Below are 24,165 nucleotides of genomic sequence, written 5' to 3'. Positions count from 1 at the left end.
GTGGGAGAGGTGGTTTGCGTGCTCTGGATCTGGAGGGCTATGCTGGTGGTATCGTAGCTACCAGCAGGGTCATCCATGCCAGACAGGCCGAAGGGGAGGAGCCAGACAAAGTGTGTCCCATAACAGCCTATTGGAAACCTGTCTCCTGTCCTTTTCCTATCCCTAGCCCATTCTTTTTCTTTTCCTTTCCACTTCCTCCACTTAACCGATGCTGGCGGTTAAACCACATATAGGGGTATGGAGGAAATGCCAAGCCCATACGCTGAACATCTGGTAAATCGTCATTGCCTAGCCGATAAGGAGGCAGCCCCACCAAGGCATTCAGAGGTGGTGGGCCAATCTTAAATAACCTGATTACTGAAACCGAGATGAGAATAAAAAAGCAGATGGATAAACTCGTGACGACCTCTGGCATGAAAAGGAAAACGAAAATTGGCTTTTGGAATATACAAACCTTGAGGGAGAGTAGCAAGCTGAAACAAGTGACCAGGGAAATGAAGAACTATAAGCCTGATATCCTGGGATTGAGTGAAGTGAGGTGGCCAGAGTTTGGTGAAATGCAGACATCGGATGGAATTATGTTTTTATACTCAGGAGGTGAAGAGGAGGGGGAACACTGGAATGGAGTTGGGCTATTGTTGACCAAGGCAGCAAAGAAGAGCCTTCTAGGACGAAGATCCGAAACGTGATGATTATCCAATGCTATGCCCCCATAGACACATCAGAGGTCGAGAAGAAGGAAGTACCTGTTACGAGAGACTGTAAGGAAAGTGAGCGAGAAAGATATCCTCATTGTTATGGGAGACATAAATGCCAGGGTGGGAGATAGCAATGATGGGTTAGAACAGATAATGGGGGTACATGGCTTGGGTGAAATGAATGACAATGAGGAAAGATTTAGTGACGTCTGCACAAGCCATGACCCTGTAATACAAGGGCCCTTATTTCCTCATTGGAGATGTCATAAGATAACTTGGGTATCCTCAGATCATATCACAGAAAATCAAACTGACCACGTCGCAGTATCCAAGAAGTTCAGGAGGAGCCTGGAAGATGTGTGGAGTAGAAGAGGAGTAGATGCAAGTAGCAACCCATCACCTTGTTACTGCCGGTTTCTGAAGGAAGAGTGTGGCTTCCAGAAAAAAATTCGAGCCAAAGAGTAGAAGATTTGGCATAAGTAAAGATCTACAGATAGCTGAGGGCTCCCAGCTGGAACTCCAGAATCAATTCCAGGCACTGAAAATGGAGATGACTGAGGATAAGAACATGGAGGAAATGTGGAAAGAAGTTAAGAATACTTTTGTGCAAGTGAGTGAGAGACAACTTGGCTTTGAAAAATCACCAACAGAGAGATTGGATGTCCGAACATACCTGGAGAAAGATCACCCATAGAAAGGAGGCCAAGGGAATAGTAAACCAGAGCAGGACCAGACAACAAAAAGCACAGGCACAAGCTGATTATAGAGCAGCAGATAAGGAAGTGAAAAGCAGTGTGAGAAGAGACCACAGAAGATGGATAGATGAACTGGTTGACAGAGCAGAACAGGCAGCGCCGAGGGGGGGATGTGAAAGAAATATATGCTATCTCTAAGATGCTCTCCAAGGATAGCTTCCAGAGGAACCGACCAATAAGGTGTAAGAAAGGGGAGGTACTAACTAAAAATGAAGAACAATCACATAGATGGAAGGAACACTTTAACAAAGTTCTAAATAGAGACCTTGGCAGGGAGGTAGAAGAACAAGAACAAAGGGAATACAATCATCGTAGTCCTAGCATTGGTGTAAATGCACCCACGAAAGCAGAAATTCAAATAGTGCTGAAGCAGTTCAAGAATGCGAAGGCACCAGTACCAGATAATATATCTGAGATGCTGAAAACAGATTTGGATACCACTGTCTGGTTGTTGTACATCCTCTTAGAGAAGATATGGAGAGAGGAGAAACTGCCAACAGATTGGAAATGAGGTATTATCATGAAAATACCCAAACAAGGAGATGTTATTAACTGCAACAACTGGTGGGGCATTACCCTGTTGTCAGTACTGAGTAAGATACCTTCAAGAATCATTTTAAACCACATTAAGGATTCTGTGGAAGCACAACTGAGGAGAGAGCAGGCGCATTTTAGAAAACTTCGAAGCTGTGTGGACCTTATCAAGGCTTTTGACTCTGTCAATCAATGAGCCATGTGGGATACACTTGCAAAATATGGTATTCCATTGAAGATTATTAAAATCACCAAGGAAATGTATGAAGACTATGAATGCCAAGTACTATATAATGGAGAAGTAACAGAGCCTTTCCATGATAATTCAGGAGTATTTCCTTTGGTGTTGGACCATATGATGAAGAGAGTGAGGGGAGGGGGAGGGGGGAGGGGGAGGCAAGAGAGGTGTGCAATGGGGGATGCGGGATAGGCTCGAAGATCTAGATTTCACAGACGACATCTGCTTAATGGCACAATGATATCGAGACATCAAAGAGAAACAGGCCAGGTTACAGAGAGAGGCAGAAGTTGCAGGCCTCAAGATAAGTGTTCACAAAACCAAAGAAATGTGGATAAATTCCACCATCATGAGTAGGCTGGCTGTTATTGGAGAGGACGTAGAACAGGTCCAATCTTTCCTCTATCTCAGAAGTATAGTCATGACTACAGGAGGTGCTGAGGAGGACGTCCGTAGTCACATCCGCAAAGCAAATGGTGTGTTTGTACAACTGAACTCTTTTTGGAGAAATAAGAACATCTCAAAGAAGACCAAACTCTGGCTTTTCAATAGTAATGTGAAAGCTGTTCTGTTGTATGGCTGCGAAACCTGAAAGGTGACTAACCACATCAAAAACCAGCTCCAAGTTTTTATCAACCGCTGTCTCCAGCGTATTTAAAATGTGAGATGGCCAGATACAATGACAAATGAAGATCTCTGGAGGGAGACAAATCAGCAACCAATCAATATACAAATCAAGGAAAGAAAATGAAACTGGATTGGGCATATATTGAGGAAACCAGATGGAGCTGTTGGAAGGATGGCATTGGACTGGAACCCTCAAGGAGTTAGAAAACGTGGTCATCCCAAACAGACCAGTAAAAGGGTGATCACGAGAGAAGCTGCAAGGATGGGAAAACCTGGAGTGAAGTGAAGTGAAGAGACTTGCTAGCAATTGTACCAGGTGGAGGAATTTTGTCACGGCCCTACGTTCCAGAGGGAACAACAGGAACTAATGCAAAAAAATAACTAAATAAAATGAGTTAGAAAATACAGTGAGAAACTTCCATGAAAGATACTTTTGATCATATATCAACAATGTTGGCACTGCAAATTATAAACCTGACATTTAAAAAAAAAGCTGAAAAATAGGAGAAAATCTTCTTGGTCATTAACGACAGCAACTAGCTCAAATGTAACAGATGAATACTCTTTAATGTGGAGAACCAGGATATAAATAAAGGTACAAACATTTGGAAAAAATATGTGCCGGATCACTCATACAAGAGACGCCCTGTCTATGTTTATTAACTTTCAGATTTGTTGTTATCTTCAGTTTTGAACAGGCTGCATCTACAGTTAATATTCTTCCTGACTACATCAATGCAGTGTGTCTCTCAAATTTCAATAAAGGAACACACATACTGCTACTTCTGATAACTGCTTGTATTGTATCCCAACATATAACATTACAACAGTTAATAACAAGAAATATTACTTGTTCATTCAGTTTAGCATTGGACATTAGACTGTGATATTACGTGGACAAAAGAACGATTTAACATTTCTGTGGACGTCTTTTGCTCATTGTGACATTGTCAGCATTGTCAAGGCACATTCCTTACTCGTAGCGCACCTTATTACTCCAAGACGAGATGCCACATCACAGAACAAATACAAATGGCCACAGGCACTGTAATTCGTGATAATACTGCAAACTCTGTCACACATTGAAAATGTGGTGTCACCGCCAGACACCACACTTGCTAGGTGGTAGCCTTTAAATCGGCTGCGGTCCGTTAGTATATGTCGGACCCGCTGTCGCCACTATCAGTGATTGCAGACTGAGCGCCGCCACATGGCAGGTCTAGTCTAGAGAGACTCTATAGCACTCGCCCCAGTTGTACAGCCGACGTTGCTAGTGATGAATCACTGTCTACATATGCTCTCATTTGCAGAGACGACAGTTTAGCATAGCCTTCAGCTACGTCATTTGCTACGATCTAGCAAGGCGCCCTATTCAGTTACTATAATTACTTCAAGAATGTATTCTGAACAGATAATATTGTGAATCATGTACCTTCAAGAGCGACGTTCATCATTAATGGATTAAAGTTAAGTATCAAAGTAATTACGTCCGCTTTCTGAATTCTCATTCCTTGTCATGTTCCAGACCTCATGTCGGTATAGTTCTTCCCTCCTCACGCCAGCCTGCATGAGCTAAAACGCGTGCATTTCGGCCTCCACTCTAACGCGGTGTTGGCTCTTCTGCTAACACAAAAGAAAATGTGTGGCGGCCATCTGTATCACGTCACATGCAAAAACAAATTACAAAAACCTCAAAATAGTTTCCTATTTTTAATTATTTAATGAATAAATTGTTCCAACTACTGCAATCACCATTTGTCAGTTAGGTAGATGTAGGGTTACACATTGATATCTGAGTAACAGAATGATATCTACTTGTACATCTACACTTTGCATCAACTGTGAAGTGCTTGGGAGAGGGAACGTCCTATTGTATAAGTTATTCGGGTTTCTTCCTGTTCCATTCACTTCTGGAGCATGGGAAGAATGATTGTTCCAATGCCTCTGTGTATGCTGTGATTGTTCTAATCTTGTTCCAATGATCCCTAAGTGAGCGATACGTAGGGGGTTGTAGCATATTCCTAGTCATCATTTGAAGCCGGTTCTCAAAATTTTATTAATAGACTTTCTCGGGTTAATTTACACATATCTTCAAGAGTTTGCCAGTTCAATTTCTTCAGCATCTCGGTAACACCCTCCTATGGGTCAAACAAACTTGTGACCATTCATGGTGCCCTTCTCTCTATAAGGTCAATATCCCCCATTTGTCCTATAGTGTGGGTCTCACACACTTGAGCAATGTTCTAGAATGTGTTGCATAAGTCATCTGTTAGCAATCTCCTTGCAGACTGATTGCACTTCACCAGTATTCTACCAATAAACCAAAGTTTACCACCTGCTTTACCCACAACTGAACCAGTGTGTTCATTCCATTTCATATCCCTACAAAGTGTTCAATCCTGGTATTTTTGTGAGTTGGTCAATTCCAACTGTGACTCGGTTCCAACTGTGACTCATTGATATTGTAGTCATAGGATACGACATTTTTTTTCCCCATTTTGTGAAATGCATAATCTAACACTTCTGAACATTAAAAGCATGTCACCAATCTTTGCACCACTCCATCTTATCAAGACCTGATTGAATATTTATGTACCAAGCGAGGTGGCACAGTGGTTAGCACACTGGACTCGCATTCGGGAGAACAACAGTTCAAACCCACGTCCACCATCCTGATTTAGGTGCTTTACTTTAACCTCATTCAGTTTTGCGATGGCTTCATATTAGCGAAGTTGCTAAATTTCAGGCAAAATCTTTTACTAGCCATAACTCTGTAACTAAACATTTTCGGACCTATGTTTATCTGAACTTTTTTCTTTAGTTTTACTTCTAAAATAACACATTAAAATATCTGCATATCTTTGTGAATCACCCTGTATACTTTTCCTACTGTTGGTCACTGTGGCTTCATACCTATGATAGGTTCACTACGTAGTTGAAAGTAGATCACCAGCATTTCTATTTTCTTATACATTATCATACTTGTTCTTGCACTACACCTATTTGATTTTATATTTGTAACCCTGTCTTCATCTGATTAGAGGTCCTGTTTCTCCTGCCACCTCCCTACACTACTTCTCACCATAGCTTCAGCCTTTCTATCTTCCCTTTGAAATTCTCTAACTTACTTACATTATTAAATGATGTTAACATTCCTCACTATGAACTGGGAAACACTAATCCCCCTACCCTAAAGACAGCAGCCTCATGAGTAGTCCCCACTTGGAGAATGGAAAGGGTGGCTGTTTTAACTCCTGAACATTTTATCCAAGAGGATGCCATTGTAATTAAACCATAAAGTACAGTGGCAGGTTTTTGGGAAATATAATGGCTGCACTTCCCCTTTGCTTTCAGCTGTTTGCTTTACAACCACAGCAAGGCTATGTTGGCTAATGTGACAAGGCCAGAATAACCAATCATACTCCAGACTGTTGCCCCTGAAATTACTGAAAATGCTGCTGCACCTCTATAGAAATGAAATGTTTGTCTGGCCCTTCCACACATACCTCTCCAATGTAGCTGCAACTACAGTCTGTTTTGTGGAAGCATGCAAAGTGTCCCACAAAGGGAATTCGGTGCTTCACTGTTCTTATGTGACTATAAATATTAGAAATGAAATTTTCCAAATCTGTTAAAGGTTGCAGCAGACAGGACAAAATCAGGAACAACTACATAAGAGTAGAAATATGCATAAAATTTATGACACAGAAAGCTGCTGCACAGATCAAACAGAATAAAAGGAATGTGTTCTGCATATTTTGGATGACAGGATACCAAAGAAATTTTGCATTATGAACCACTGTGGAGGTCAGTGGGCAAACCAAGGAGAGAATGATGACAGAAATAAGCTTATCTTACCCAAAACCTGAAAAGCAAGAAGGAGGAGGAGGCGATGAAAATGAAGAAGAAGAAGAAGAAGGACCCTTACAAAATACATGGAATATCTTTTACCACTTTGCAGTCCTCACCAATAAAATGATAAGTTTATATTCTCTCTCTCTCTCTCTCTCTCTCTCTCTCTCTCTCTCTCTCCCTCTCCCTCCTGTGCATGCCCACACCATGTCTCCATGCCACTGCCGCACCCCCACATGAGGCCCCCCCCCCCTCCCAAACACACACACAGACACAAAAAAATCTGTAACTTTCAGTAACTGAGGTTTAACATCCAGTTGACAGGTCACCACTGAATCCTCCATTCTCAAATACTAGCTGCAGCACAAACTACAGTAAAAGTATTTCATAACTCAAACTTCTGTACATTAGAATGAGATTTTTACTCTGCAGCAGAGTGTATGGTGATATGAAATTTCCCAGCAGATTAAAACTGTGTGCTGGACCGAGACTCGAACCTGGGACCTTCATCTTTCATGGACAAGTGCTCTACTTAGCTACCAAGCACAACTCACAACCCATCCTCACAGCCTCTATTCCGCCAGTACCTTGTCTCCTACCTTCCAAACTCCACAGAAGTTCTTCTGCAAAGGTTTGCAGAAGAGCTTCTGTGAAGTTTGAAAGGTAGGTGACAAGGTACTGGCAGAATTGAGGCTGTGAGGATGGGTCGTGAATTATGCATGGGTTGCTCAGTAGAGCACTTGCCTACAAAAGACAAAGGTCCTGAGTTCGATTCTCGGTCCGGCACACAGTTTTAATCTGTCAGGAAGTTTCTGCACATTAGATTATACATATCCTCATATAAATGACCTTTGTGTATCCCACATGTTGAACTGACAGTCCCAAATATAAGGTACTAACTCAAATGAGAACTTAAAGCTAGTTCTGAATTTAGTGAATCAATATATTCAAAAAGCAGCAGCAACTTTGTGCTATTTATTACATTACACACTAGTTATTTGTACTACTTAGTTCGCCTCTGCAATATTTTCAGTGTAAAATATTTGTGACAGTGACAATGTTTCGTACAAAATCTGGATCACAGACATAGCAATGGGGTTCTAACTGAATTCATGACAGTTTATTATTTTACTTAAAACTACATTATTAATTTTTGGCCAGTCACAGAAACAGGAATTTTTATGGGTTCTGCACTGAGTATGAAACTGATAACAAATCACAACAAATTAAATCTTTTCCATCATCTTGATTACTATGTGTATGAAAACATTCGCAGTATGATAAACAGTTTTCTTAATTTATAGAATTATGGTATTTATACTCGGACAAATTAACAAATAGCTTTACTGGTATCAAAACTGGAGCAAGTAACAAAGAATAATAACCCTATAGAACTGAAAAATAATTATATTGGGTTTTGGTATGCAAAATGATTTCTCCATAAGCAAAATGAAAGATACAAATGTAAGACTACTTACTAGAGACTGAAAATATTTGAGGAATAGCTAGATATAAAACTTGTGAATAAATGACAGAACACTTATTTTCAAAATGTTTCACAAACTCCTACTGACTGAGGATCACATTAAATACTAACAATATTACACTTGAAATATGTGTTACCTCCTTTTGATAGACTAGGCCAGCTTCATACAATTTTAGAAAAATGTATTGTGTCCATTGGTAATATTTAGGGTCACAAGTTGCCAGCTCTCTTTTCCAGTCAAAACTGCAACCAAGTTTCTGCAATTGGGTTTTCATGTGAGAAATGTTACTCTCAGTCCATTGGTGAGGCTCCACTTTATGCTCTATGGCAGCATTTTCTGCAGGAAGTCCAAAGGCATCCCACCCCATTGGATGCATTACCTGAAAATTATACTCACAGTAGCAAAGAAAACTGCAAATGTAAATTTAAATTAAATAGATCATACTATATAATATGGCACATCATAACTCAATGCTCCAGGTTTTGTATTTTGTGGTAATTCATCAAGCTGAACTAAATTTTTCTGGTTCCAAAAGTATGACTTGATTGGGAAGTAAATTTTAGTATGTTGTGCAGAAGCTTGTTGAAAGAACTGAGTATACTACCTACCGCCTGCCAGCGAATTTATTCTTGACGAAATTTGTCATATGCGAGAAATCAATACCTCAGTTCACAAGTTCAATACCCGGAAAAAGAATGATCTTCATTAAAGAGTTCCAATTGCTCACTCCAGAGAATTGCCCATTAATCAGGGAAATACATTTTCAATAGCTTGCCAGCATCCATAAAAAGTTTGGCTGCTAATAAAGTAGAATTTAAGTGGAGCCTAATGAATTTATTAATGGCCAACCCCCACTCCATCGATGAATCCAGTAGCAGAACCAATAGATGAACTTATTTTTAACCATATCAAGTAACATGAATGCCATGCTAACTTCTGCACAGATGCAGTGCATTAATCCAATCCAAGTGAGTAAACCTCATGAACTATTTTTGTTTCTGACAATGCTTTCCTTGTTTTGGTGCAATATAAAAGGAAAAAGTACATTAACATATCAACTGCTCTATAAATATGTATTATGTATTTTTTGTTTTCCTAATATGGGGAACACCTAACTATGAGGTTATAGAATGAACAGTCTGTCAACTCTAATGTAATCCACTGTTTGGAGAAATACACAAAGACTTAAATTTCAGCTTGTCATTGACTGCAGTTCCTCCATGATGATTCACAAGCTTGTACAATGGTCATTTCTCAAGAAGGGTTGCTCAGAGTAAGCTAGCTCATTGTTCCTTTACTGGTATTTCATTACATCATTCAAAGGTGTGCTCTAAGAAAAGCTTGCTAGTATAAGAATGTGATATTTAAATACAAGGTATAATACATAAATAATATACAATATATATGAATATAATAAAGGGAAACATTCCACGTGGGAAAAATATATCTAAAAACAAAGATGATGAGACTTACCAAACAAAAGCGCTGGCAGGTCAATAGACACACAAACAAACACACACAAAATTCAAGCTTTTGCAACCAGCAGTTGCTTCATCAGGAAAGAGGGAAAATGAGGGAAAGACGAAAGGATGTGGGTTTTAAGGGAGAAGGTAAGGAGTCATTCCAATCCCGGGAGCGGTTCCTCCCCCTAAGGCAAGTCCCCCCGCTCCCGGAACTGGAACGACTCCCCACTTTCTCCCCCAAAACCCACATCCCCCCCCCCCCCCCCGATGAAGCAACCGCTGGTTGCAAAAGCTTGAATCCCGCGTGCATGCTTGTGTTTGTCTGCGTGTCCATCAACCCGCCAGCGCCTTCACCTGGCAAGTCACACACACACACACACACACACACACACACACACACACACACACATATATATATATATATATATATATATATATATGAGGCAACAGTTTGTTGTGAAAGCTTGAATTTTGTGTGTATGTATGTGTCTGTTTGTGTTTCTATCGACCTGCCAGCACTTTCGTGTGTGTGTATATATATATATATATATATATATATATATATATATATAAAAAACAAAGATGATGAGACCCACCAAACAAAAGCGCTAGCAGGTCGATAGACACACAAACAAACACAAACACACACACACACACACACAAAATTCAAGCTCTCGCAACAAACGGTCGCCTCATCAGGAAAGAGGGAAGGAGAGGGAAAAACGAAAGGATGCGGGCTCTAAGGGAGAGGGCAAGGAGTCACCCCAATCCCAGGAATGGAAAGACTCACCTTAGGGGGAAAAAACGACAGGTATATACTCGCGCACACACACACACATCCATCCGCACATACACAGACACAAGCAGACATTTGTAAAGGCAAAGAGTTTGGGCAGAGATGTCAGTCGAGGCGGAAGTAAAGAGGCAAAGATGTTGTTGAAAGACAGGTGAGGTATGAGTGGCGACAACTTGAAATTAGCAGAGGTTGAGGCCTGGGGGGGAAAAAAGGACAGGTATACACTCGCACACACACACACACACACATATCCATCCGCACATACACAGACACAAGCAGACATTTGTAAAGGCAAAGAGTTTGGGCAGAGATGTCAGTCAAGACGGAAGTAAAGAGGCAAAGATGTTGATAGACAGGTGAGGTACGAGTGGCGGCAACTTGAAATTAGAGGAGGTTGAGGCCTGGCGGATAACGAGAAGAGAGGATATACTGAAGGGCAAGTTCCCATCTCCAGAGTTCTGACAGGTTGGTATTAGTGTGAAGTATCCAGATAACCTGGACGGTGTAACACTGTGCCAAGACGTGCTGGCCGTGCACCAAGGCATGTTTAGCCACAGGGTGATCCTCATTACCAACAAACACTGTCTGGAATGACAGCCTACTTACCATTTGCTGACATGGAAAATAAATATATGCTGAAAGGAAAGTTTTTCTAAAACCCAGGCAGGAGCAACAGAAGTAGTAGTTAGTTACAAACTGGTAAATCTGACTAACAAATATCAACAAGTCCTAAATGTCAATTTTATACAATGACTCTCATACTAATTACCCTGATTACACATCCTCATTACAACTTTATCTATATCCTGTGAGCCACTTTACAATGTGTGGCAGTGTGTACTTTAGGAACCACTATCGTAACTCGTTCCTGTTTGATTCAAAAGTCATGTGGTTTCTAAACAAACATGTGACAAAACATGTTACTCTTCTTCGAATTTCCTCTGTCTCCTCTATTAATCCTTCCTGGTATGGTTCCCAGAGTGGTGAAAAACACTCAAAAACTGGTCAAACGATTGTTTTGTATGCCATTTCTTTCTTTTCTGAACTGTATTTCCTTACGATTCTTTGAATGGATTATTTTTCAAGTAATATTATGTATACGAATCACTTTAGGGTGCCCCAGGCACCAACTCCTACACGTTTACAGCGATAAATAATAATGTTTGATACATTAAGAGTCAACTGTCAGTCCTCACATGAAGTGTCACTCCACTAGAGGCATTCCTGCACTCTGCTACAATTTTCTGGCTCTGTGATTCACTATATACTACAGTATCATCCATTAACAACATAACAGGGTTTCCAAATGTCATTCACCAGTCTATGGGGCCAAGACACCCTCTCCTCATTCCTCCATAACTTCAACACCTTCTCTCCGATTTGCTTTACTTGGACATCAGCCCCATATACCACCTTCCTGGACATTGAACTCCACCTCTCAGATGGTCCATCTGAAGCCAGCTAACCACCTACAGTACCTGTACTTTGATAGTTGCCATCCATTTCACACCAAAAAGTCACTCCAATACAGGCAGGCCACCCATGGACAGTACATTTGCAATGCGAAGCAATCCCTTGCCCAGTATGCTGAAGGTCTCACAAAAAGGCATATCCCCAAAATCTAGTCAGTAGACAGATACATGCTAATTATCTGGCCATCCCTGGGAACCAGTTTCAAAGAAGCCACAGGACCCTAACTTCACTCATCCTGTACCCACCTCCTCTCCCTCACAGTCTCTATTTTGTCTTCCCCCTCCAATCTAGTCCTACATGTCGCTGTGCACTACGCACAACTCACCCTGCATACAGCCATAACAATCTCGCCAGTGCCACATTCCTACTCACTGCCATCACCACCCCTTTTCAACCCTCCCTCCCATCACTCGCCTCTTTTCTCCCCTCACTCACTCAACTTTACAAAAACCCTCAGTCCAGTCAAGCTGCAGTGCTGGCACATTGTAGCCATAAAGCATGCATTTGAGTGTCCTTCAGCAGGTACTAGTGGACAAACAGTAACATGTAACATAATGAGGCTGTACTGTATTTCTTGTGTAAATAGGTCTTGGGTGAAATTTGAGCCTAATTAGATGAGGACCTAACTGAAAAGTTTACATTTCAAATACATTTACGCTAATCATGGCAATATTTGATGCTGAAGTCAGTGGCTTTTAACCACACATTCAAAATTATCTCACAAAAGGCTTATTTGCACTGAATGCCTTTTGGAACTCAAAAAGAAGGATGGAAGATTAGGGTTTAATGTCCTATTGACTTTGAGGTCATAAGAGACAGAACACAAGCTCAGAATGTTTCAAGAATGGCCTAATTGGGCCCATGCAGCTTTAGACTATACAAAACGAAACTGTAAGTGCTACAGAATATAGTCTTGTGATGAGCACCACATGCTATGTGTTTCAGTAAGGTTGTTGAGTTGCCCATGATGAAGACATCACACCCTTCCTCCAGGGCTACAAGATAATGGCAATTAGGTTTTACCTTTCCTGCCGTATGGTTCGAAACTGTCACATCTGGAACCTTTGGAGGTATGCCAGTAACAAAACCTGGATGCTCAGGCAGCCCTTGTGACTGTTAAGGGATTGAAACCACTCATTTCCAAGTCATTTTCATTTCAAGTTATCACATCTAAACCATCATTATCTCGATAATCATGATTCAACAATTACTGTCATACCATTTTGATCAATGGCTGGATAGTTAATTCCACGTCCTGGGGTGTAATACTGAAATAAATCCCAAATGACAATAGCCATTTGAGGTATATGAAGATGTGCACACCTGTTGTTGTTGTGGTCTTCAGTCCTGAGACTGGTTTGATGCAACTCTCCATGTTACTATATCCTGTGCAAGCTTCTTCATCTCCCAGTACCTACTGCAGCCTACATCCTTCTGAATCTGCTTAGTGTATTCATCTCTTGGTCTCCCTCTATGATTTTTACCCTCCACACTGCCCTCCAATACTAAATTGGTGATCCCTAGATGTCTCAGAACATGTCCTACCAACCGATCCCTTCTTCTATCAAGTTGTGCCACAAGCTCCTCTTCTCCCCAATCCTATTCAATACCTCCTCATTACTTATGTGATCTACCCATCTAATCTTCAGCATTCACCTGTAGCACCACAATTCGAAAACTTCTATTCTCTTCTTTTCCAAACTATTTATCGTCCATGTTTCACTTCCATACATGGCTAAGCTCCATACAAATACTTTCAGAAACGACTTCCTGAAATTTAAATCTATACTCGATGTTAACAAATTTTTCACCTTCAGAAACGCTTTCTTTGCCATTGCCAGTCTACATTTTATATCCTCTCTACTTCGACCATCATCAGTTATTTTGATCCCCAAATAGCAAAACTCCTTTACTACTTTAAGTGCCTCATTTCCTAATCTAATTCCCTCAGCATCACCCGACTTAATTCGACTACATTCCATTATCCTCGTTTTGCTTTTGTTGATGTTCATCTTATACCCTCCTTTCAAGACACTGTCCATTCCGTTCAACTGCTCTTCCAAGTCCTTTGCTGTCTCTGACAGAATTACAATGTCATTGGCAAACCTCAAAGTTTTTATTTCTTCTCCATGGATTTTAATACCTACTCCGAACTTTTCTTTTGTTTCCTTTATTGTTTGCTCAATATACAGATTGAATAACATGGGGGATAGACTACAATCCTGCTTCACTCCCTTCCCAACTACTGCTTCCCTTTCATACCCCTCGACTCATAACTGCCATCTTGTTTCTGTACAAATTGTAAATAGCCTTTCACTCCCTGTATTTTACCCCTGCCACCTTCAGAATTTGAAAGAGAGTATTACAATCAACATTGTCAAAAGCTTTCTCTAAGTCTACAAATGCTAGAAACATAGGTTTGCCTTTCCTGAATCTTTCTTCTAAGATAAGTCGTAAGGTCAGTATTGCCTCACGTGTTCCAACATTTCTACGGAATCCAAACTGATCTTCCCCGAGGTCGGCTTCTATCAGTTTTTCCATTCGTCTGTAAAGAATTCGCGTTAGTATTTTGCAGCTGTGACTTATTAAACTGATAGTTCGGCACACCTAGTGATGTGATAAACAGGAGAGTTACTTTCATTCCTTAGGAAGGAAACAATTCTGAGACAGAACTCTCAACATGGACATCCTTGTTAATGGAACAATGTACTGATGTAGTTTCATCACCCAGTCAACTGGCAGTTTCATTTCATTTTATTATAGCTTACCAGTAATGCCTGGAGTTTGTTGACATGTGATCTGTCTTTCTTTTACTGTTCACAAGTAATAAAATCCCAAATATTCTGGTTACTGGAAGGTAAATTTAGTTTTGTATTTTTCGTCATATAGGTACCACATTGCATTTAATTTTTTAAGGACGAATTTTCTTTTAATGTTTTACTTCATGTTTTTACATGTCTGTGTTCAGCATTGATTTAAGACAATAATTCCTTTACTGCTGGCAAGAACACACAATGTACATGTCTCTTGGGAAAGTGCAACAATCTGGCTCAAGAATATGTATGGACATTGAAAATACACTAGTGTGCGCAACTTAAGGATGAAGTAAACTTTTGCGCAATGTGCACTGCCAAGTAACATAGCTTGATAAAACATGGAACGTGCAGAGAAAGAACTGCTTAAGTATAGTACAGATAGTAACAAAGAAGTACACAATGAGATGAACAGAAATGACATTTTTATTCAGAGACAATAATTACGCCAATGTCACCATGACCCATAATGGTCTTGTGGTAGATCATTCCATTCTTCTACCAGCTTGGTTGACAAATGGTGGATGGTCGTTCGTGGATGTGGACATGCTGCCATGTATCTCCCCAGTACTCAGTGGGGTTTAAGTTGGGGACCAGGCAAGCCAGCCCATTCGTCGAACGTCCTCAAGTTCCGAGAGCTCCTCCATCTGTACTGTTCAATGCTGTCATGCACTGTCACCCGCTTACTACACCCAGATTACATGCATCAATGACCATTCGGAAGTTGTAAGTCATGCTGGTGGAGAAATAGAATGTCCTACCAGAAGAACTACTTGACAACCTTGTGGCCAGCACGGGAGTACATAGCAGACCATGCATTGCCATCTTTGGTGCTGAAATACCTTACTACGAAACATGTTCCATCTTTTGTAATGTACAGGGGAGCATATCAATCTAGGTGACTTCAGTACAATTACTGGCTTTGAAAAAAGTGTATTTTCTGTTCATCCCATTGCATGTTTAGTTGTTACCTTCTGTACTAACTGCAACAGTTCTTTCTATGTGTTGTCAAGTTTCATTGAGCTATGATATCTGGCACTGACACATTGTCCAAAAGTTACTTTTGTTCTTAAGTTTTGCACATCAGTGTAAGTTGATGGTTCATCTGCTTATTATGAGTGTCATGTCACTTACTGTTGCTACCTTGCACCAGGTATGGGTATTGAAACAAAAATATTGATAATTTGTATTGATATTGTACAAAATGTAATGTACATTTGGGAAATGTCAACATTTGTGTGTCCATATTTTAGATTCTCTTTTGAAACTAAAAGAAAATATCAAAGCGCACGCTCCAGTTGTTCCAGCAAATGTTGAAAGATTTTCTTGCTCACAAGCACTTGTTGTCTGACTAGAGACATTCTCTCATTTTCAAAAACATCTGCATGCTGACTGACACACACTGCAATGACTCTACACTGGTTATATAACAATTTTCATAAATCTTAAAAGAGTGACTTTAATTATGAAAAGCATAGCAATTTTAAATTAATTATCCATTTTGTAGTTCCAGTTCCAACCTCCTACAGTTTTTTAATTGCTCTAGTTCACTTTATACATATTTTATATCAATTTTACATTTTATCAGTATCTTCACTTCATTTACCTATAACTTTAAAGGTATCTTATCTAGATGAAAGCTGGGGCCTGCAGCTACAGATCCTTGTTCACAATAGTAAACTAAATGGATTCTCACTAGTGACAACTGCCGCCCCCCCCCCCCCCCCTCCTCTTGTGGGTACCCCTGATTTCCACACCATAAAAAAATAACGTACAAGCGTTAGTGTAATAGTTTCAACTGCTCTATTGGCTACTAATGGGATTTTCTGTCATCTATTGCACATTGCAGAAAGAGAAGGAAAATGAGAAGTTGTTGCTCAAGGCTTTCAATATCAATGGAGTTTTCCAAACCGTTTGGGAGCACTGGGTGGGAAGAATTTTCCATGAAAAGATCACTTCAGACTGATTACTGTTATTATAACTATAAGAAGTTTTTCAGCATAGTACTAATGGCTGTTGTAAACTAGCTGTGAATTTATAATGGTTGATGCTTGCATTAACAGCAGAATTTCAGAGGTGTTTTGAGCTACACTGATTTCTGAAAATCATTACTTGACAATGCAATAAAAAATCCCTGCACAATGTAAAGGGTGACAATTATTGAACTACCCGAAAAAAAGTAAGTTAGTTACAAACTAAGGCATACACACACTTTATTCAACATGTAAATGTCACTATGGATATTCGAATTTTTGTTATGACATGTTCGATATGCATGCCATCATTGGTGATGATGCGGCGCAGAAGAATAGTGAAAATCTGCACGACTCGCTGAAGTGTCTGACCATTGACGCTGTCAATGACCTCCTGAATGGCCGTTTTCAGCTCAGCAATGGTTCTGAGTTATTGTTATACACCTTGTCTTTAATATAGCCCCACAAAAAGGAGTCGCATGTGTTCAGTCCTGAAGAATATGGCGGCCAATAGAAGCCCATGCCTCTGTATACTCCAGAGCCAGAATGTGATCCCCAAAGTGCTCCTCCATGACATCAAACACTCTCCTGCTTCAATGGGTTTGAGCTCTGTCTTGCATGGTCATCATCCTGTCGAAATCAGGGTCACTTTGTATAAGGGGGACGAAATTATCTTCCAAAACCTTCACGTATGTGTTCAGTAGTTACCGTACCATCGCGGAATATTGCACTGATTATTCTGTTAGTGGACACTGCACACCACAGTCATCCATCGAGGGTGAAGAGACTTCTCGATTGTGAAATGTGGGTTCTCAGTCCCCCAAATGCGCCAGTTTTCCTTACTGACGAACCCATCCAAATGAAATCAGGCTTTGTCACTAAGGCGCATGCGCATAATAATCTCCATCATGTCCCATGGCCAACCATGCAGTCTGAACGTTCTAACGTAAACTGTTCAGAAGCTATGATGATTTTATTTCATACAGTTCAATAACTGTCACCCTGTATATTGCCAAATAGTGACAAGAATCTTTCATTCATTTTTTTTTTGCCACTGACAATTTCCTGAATCCTTTCAACCATATTGGATTATAAATACAACAGAAAAATTTTAATTATCGACTACATCAAGCACGCTGTATTGAAGAGAGTGCATTTGGAATATTGGTCTTACGAATTAGTATACTTCAAAGACCTGTGAATGTGTCTTCCAATGAAGTCCAAATTGTAGTATTAGTCTGTTACCATTTGTTCTACTTTCTCAGGAAAATCAAGAACACACATAAATGGCTAATGGATCTATAAATATGGAATATGTGGAGTCTGGTCATGTCACACGAGGAACTTGGTGGCAGAATCAGGAGAAGCAGGACAGTGAAGCACTCATTCCTGACATGCAAAATCAGTGAAGGACACTTTTTTTTCTTCCTTCAATTTTGAACACCAGGTTCCAAGGCAAACAAATTTCATGCAATACATACTGGGTGGATATAAATAAACTGACAGTGCTCTGAATGGTGCAATGTGGGTTCTGTAGATTGCAGGACTCTGAAACACTGTAGGTATATTCATTAATCAGTGCACTCACAGAGTATGCTGAGAAAGAAAGTTCCGCTTCCTGCCACAAGATGAAAATATGGTGTTGTAAGCAGTCAGTAAGTGAAATGTTCCGAGGTTTGCTGTCAGGATGTTGTTTGCTCTCTGGTGACACACGTCAATTTCTTTTTTGAGGTTACTGTTGGTGTAAAGGGTTAAGAAAGTTGAAGTTTTCTGTACAAAATGCCATGGCTATTGAGAAAAAAACCCTGTGCACTGCTGGTAAAGTTGTTTTATCAGAAAGGCAGCAACAACAGTGCTGCACTGCAGGAATATCACCAACAAAAAGAGCTGCTCCATGTCAATGAATGGGCTAAAGAATATGATCAAGAAATTTGAAGAAACAGGTGAACTAGGTGGTGCAGCCAGGAGAGGGAGACAGCCGATTCTCATGGCAGTTGTTGTTGTTGTTGTTGTTGTTGTAGCTGTAGCTATAGCCAGCTACGCAACACATGCCTCAAATTCTGCAGCCAGTGCTTCAGCTGTCTCATGGGAATTCTCTAACCCCCGCTCAACAGTTAAAACGATATTGCGGCACATTTTACACTTGTATCCCAATGATATTCAGAATGCACACCAAATGAAGCCCCAAGATACGCTAAAAACCTGTGTATTTGCTCTTTCTTTATTCAGATGCATGGAAATGAATGACTTGTGGCTGGGGTATACTCTTTGGCCAGAAGAGGCACATTTTACTCTGCAAAGTGTTGTGAATGCACAGAACTATCGCACATGGAGTTCTACTATGCCACACGCTGTGCAGAAATATCTATTGCACACAGCTTGTGTCACTGTCCAGTGTGGTTTCACAAGCTCCTTCATTCTCAGTCAGCATTTCTTCGAAGAGATGACAGCTGTTAGGTGTATAGTGACACTGGTTGGTTGGTTTGTTGATTAAGCGGACTAAACTGCAAGGTTATCACTCCCTTTCCCCTTACTCAGATCTCGGATTAAAACCATACCCCAAAAGAATCCTATCACCTGAAATCTGGGAAAGGCCGGTTGGCTGATTCAGGGGAGGTGACCAAACAGCAAGGTCATCGGTTCCATCAGATTAGAGAAGGATGGGGAAGGACGTTGACCGTGCCCTGTCAAAGAAATCATCCTGGCATTTGCCTGATGCAGTTTTAAGGAAATCATGGAAAACCTAAATCAGGATGGCTGGACGTGGGTTTGAACATTGTCCTCCCATATGCAAGTCCAGTGTGCTAACCACTGCGCCACCTCGCTAGGTCCCAGGAAGAAACACAATGTGTAGAACTTTGTGTGTATGGAAAATGAAAGTAGAAAGCCAAAACAGAAAACATTAACTAATAGGAAAAATGCAGTAAAAGGTGTTAAAACAATACAGCAGATGGCCTGGGCTGGTTCATCACAAGAATAGAAAAGGCTGAGCCAGCAGCTCTGCAACACACTAAAACCTCCAGACTAAAAACAAAACACAGACAGTGAAAACATGAACACCACGCTGAACAGACAGTGCCAGAGGGAGCAAGAAGTGGTTAAATGTAGGTAGGGCGAGGGCCCGGGTGGCAGCGTGAGGCACCCACCCTTAGATTGAGTGATAACCCCCTCCCACCCCTCAAATAAAACTTAAAACTAGATCAGCCGTTGAGGCATTGTCACCTAACACCTTGGGCAGTGTGATAGGAAGGTTAAAAATCCACTTCAGGGTGGCGAGATTGGGACAGTCCAACAAGATGTGGACTATTGCCAATCAAGAAACTGCAGAAACACTGGGGTGGAGATTACTTGTGCGTCAGCCAAGCAGGACCGATGCGGAGTCCCTGCTAGTGGTTCACATAGATGACCTCCACACATTTGTTATCTCCCTTATAGCAAGTAATTTATTGGCATAGTTTAGGTGTGTGCCATTTGGTATTCCACATCCCGAAAACTTTATGCCATAATACCTAACATAGATCAGTTTCTGGTTGCGCCAATCACCAGAGTTGGTTTATTGGTAGCCTGCTTTGCCAGTCTGTCAGCAAGTTTATTTCCCGGGATTCCAACATGTCCTTGGGTCCAGATGAAGGTCACCGAACACCCACATTGTTCGAGGTCATAAACAGATCCCTGGATAGTCATTATCAAAGGATGGTGAGGGTAGCAGTGGTTGAAAGCTTGCAGGTTGCTTAAGGAGCCACTACAGATGAGGAAAGACTTACCAGTACAGGAGTGGATATGCTCAAGAGCATGACAAAAGGCTACAACCCTACGATGAAAATAGTGCAGCCATCTGGTAAGGAGCACTGTTCAGTTACGTCCAGCCTGAGCACAAGAGAAGCCAGCCTAACCATCTACCACCAAGTCATCAGTGTACGCTATTTCTGATCCCTGAAATGCACCAAGAATAGAGAAAAATTGGTGGAAGAGGGCATCAGGATGAACCAAGTCTTTTGAGCCTTGTAATATGTCTAGATGAAGCTGTAGTTGAGGTACACACCATGGAGGTGTACGTTAGTGAACCTGGAGAAGAGGTGGTAGAGGGAAAGACTTAGCTTCAATGAGAAGGGACCAGATACGCACTGCAGTAGGGTATTTACTGCTTTCTGGAAATGGTCTTCAACGATTAATTGTGTCATGTTATGCTCCTACCTTGCTTTTTCCCTCTTGAAATTCAGTATTATTTTATAAAAATGGACATGAAATTCAAATAATTTGAAAGTCCACTAAAATGCTCCATCCAAGTCAAGTGATGCCAGTGACGTCAATAGTTAACTCGGTGCTCCTACTGTCATAATGCTAATTCACAGTGATGTCTTGTTTTGGCGTTTACAAATTGTGCACAGTGTACACATTTACAAAAACTCCTAAAAAAGTTGTTTTTGAGTGTTCCAGAGAATAAGATGTGCAAGATGTGGTTGCACTCTACCGACAAATTGTCATCATGTCAATGCACAAGTTCACTAACTTAACTAAAAATGTGTAGCACTGTGAATTAACATTAATTTACCTCTGAGACACGTTCTCCTACTGTTACAATGAAGGACTGCGTCATTCAACGAAATTAAACATCTAGTGAAAACTGTTGTTTTACCCAACTACACCTCAATTATTCAGTAGTTCATTTGTTACAGCGGTAGACAGTCGAATTTTATAACACGATGTCCAAAGATCGCTGGTTCGAATCTAATGTGAAAGAACATTTTTTAACTTATTTGTAGAATGACTCTACTGCCTTCCCATGTGAAAACCAAATCACAATTATAAAACTTCAGCACACCGATCAGAATTAGATTATTATTGTGTGTTCCTTACTCTTTTACATGCACTTACATTTGCATTCAATGCTGTTCACAGGTCATGACCAAGAAGAGATTTTCTAGTTAGTGTGACCACACACTTTTCACTTTATTAGAAACAATGTTTTTATCTTCATACTGTCCAGCTGGAATCCTTACTGTTTAAACTTTTGCAGTTACATCATCTTACATAAAGATGAAGTAAGTCTGCTTCAGAAGCTAAAGTTAGTTTACATTCATTAACATCACAGCCCTTACGTTTGTGTCAAGAAAAAGACAGCTACATAGGGAACTAAAATATAATAAAAGTCCTGATTTTGTTACCGATGTAAAAGATTACAAAAATATTTTTTAAAAAAGTTGTAAAGGCAGCCAAAGAACTGGCAAATAATAGATTTATATTGGATAGTGAAACCAAATCAAAGGCGTTATGGTCAGTGATCAAAGCTGAAACAGGTGCCACAGGTAGAGGCCACGATATTTCTGAAATCAAGATAGAGGATTAATGAATTCTTTATACATGTAAACAAATCTAATGTCAATGTAGCAGAGTATCCAGACACAGTAAACTTCTTCAACGGTGAGCAACTTGACAGTGAATTTTTCAGTACCTCTACAAAAACTACAGTAAAAGATAAGTAAAAGATATAGAAAATGTGATACTGTCACTAAAAAGTAAAACATCAGCAGGATGGGATGGGATACAAACAAAAGTGTTAAAAACAATCTCTAAAATAATTGCGCAGCCACTAACTACAATAGTTAACCAGTCCCTTCAAGATGGTTATTTTCCAGGAACACTGAAGTACGCAGTAGTTAAGCCCCTATTCAGAAAAGGCACAAAAGAACACATGGGAAACTATCATCCAGTCTCTTTTCTTCCATCACTGTCAAAAATATTTGAGAAGGTAGTCAGCATACAAATTCAAAATTTCATAGAAAAATTTAAAATAATTTCAAAAAATCAGTATAGATTTCAAAAAGGCAAAGCCACTATATCTGCTATAAATAATTTTGTTGATAAAACTAGCTCGTCTCTAGACAACTCACTGCATGCCACAGGAATTTTTTGTGACCTATCAAAGGCCTTGAATAGTGTGAATCACTCCTTGCTACTTTGTAAACTGGAAAAGTATGGAATTAGGGGCACAGTATTAGAATGGTTTAAATCCTATCAAACCAACCAAAGACAAAGAGTGGTTATGACATCAGAGAGAGGAACTTATACTTCAGAATGGAAAACCATTTCACAAGGAGTACCCCAAGGTTCTGTCTTTAGGTCCCATTCTGTTTTTGTTGCACGTAAATGATCTGCCACTTAATATTGAGTGACACTCAGTTTTATTTGCAGATGACATATCTTTAATCACTGAAAGTAACATTACAGATCAAATTCCACAAACTGTATTAAATACTCTAGAAAACTTAGATATCTGGTTTGATTTAAATAGGTTAAAATTAAACATGGAAAACACTCAGTTAATGCAATTTAAAACAAAACAAGCAAAATTAATGATATTCAGGTCAGTCACAGAAACCAAGAATTGCAGGAGGCTAGCTGTGTGAAATTCCTAGGAATGCAACTAGATAAAAATCAATCATGGGGTCACACATACAGTACCCTGCAAATAAATTAAATAGCCTAGCATATGCGATGAAAATATTGTATGGGCATAAGAAAAGTAGTATATCACAGCTACTTTGAGTCAGTAATAAGGAATGGAATTGTATTTTGGGGTACCTCAAACCATATGTGTCGAATACTAAAACTTCAGAAAGCCATCATTAGAAATATGTACAATGTAGTGCGAAGAAAATCATGTCGCCCACTACTAAAAAATCTGAGTATACTAAGTGTTCCCTCACTATACATATATGAGCTGATTATCTTTGTACACAATAACCCTGATTTATTTGAAGCAAATCATTTTCAACATGATTACAACACCAGAAATCAAAATAATTTTATGCTGCCCACCCACTGTTTAAAACTTAATGCTCAAACTCCACATTATATGGGTATGAAAACTTATAACAAAGTGAAAGGAAGAGAACTGCTCCGCATAAATTTAGAAACACTGAAAAAAATCCATATATGAGAAACTAGTGCAGAAATGTTACTATTCAGTAGAAGAATTCATAAATGACAACCTGAAAATTTGAGCAGGAGAGAGCAAATATTTAGGACTGATAATCTTAAAAGTTTGTTACTTTTGAAGAAAAATTATTAACTGCTTAATTAAGTATGTAATGAGACAATAAACTTCTACTTCTACCTGCACACTGTACATGCTTTATATCTCTCCATATAATCTCATCGTCCCACACCTCTTTGTGCTCTGGACGTATGCCATATCTCCACTACTAGCAAAGCTTCCCAAAAAGTGAATTGTTTGTTCGTACAGTAAATGCATTTATCCTCTGTTGTCCAAACCAAGACTAATTTAAAGCTATATATCAGCGTTCACAAAATTCCTTTCATTATTCAAAAGTTGCAATTGCAAAAGTACGTATAAAGCTCGCAACTTCGGCTAACGCTCCTTCACACACATATAGCTTCATATTTCTCCTAGCCTGTGATGTTACCAGAACATTAGCCAATAACAGGGCATTTT

At 39.9% G+C, this 24,165-nt stretch overlaps 1 protein-coding gene across 3 annotated transcripts in view; it reads right to left on the bottom strand.

Moving 5' to 3' along the window:
- LOC124799305 (leucine--tRNA ligase, mitochondrial) overlaps positions 1–24,165 on the bottom strand; it is a 155,620-nt gene that overhangs the window by 114,489 nt on the left and 16,966 nt on the right. For all 3 annotated transcript variants that reach the window (XM_047262894.1, XM_047262892.1, XM_047262893.1), the window contains exon 3: positions 8,328–8,570. In XM_047262894.1, coding sequence (XP_047118850.1) covers positions 8,328–8,570 — 243 coding nt within the window. The remainder of the gene's footprint in view (positions 1–8,327; positions 8,571–24,165) is intronic.

This window comes from Schistocerca piceifrons, chromosome 5 (assembly GCF_021461385.2).
Source record: "Schistocerca piceifrons isolate TAMUIC-IGC-003096 chromosome 5, iqSchPice1.1, whole genome shotgun sequence".
Taxonomy (NCBI): Eukaryota; Metazoa; Arthropoda; class Insecta; order Orthoptera; family Acrididae; genus Schistocerca; species Schistocerca piceifrons.
This window is presented reverse-complemented; position numbering and strand designations above follow the sequence as displayed.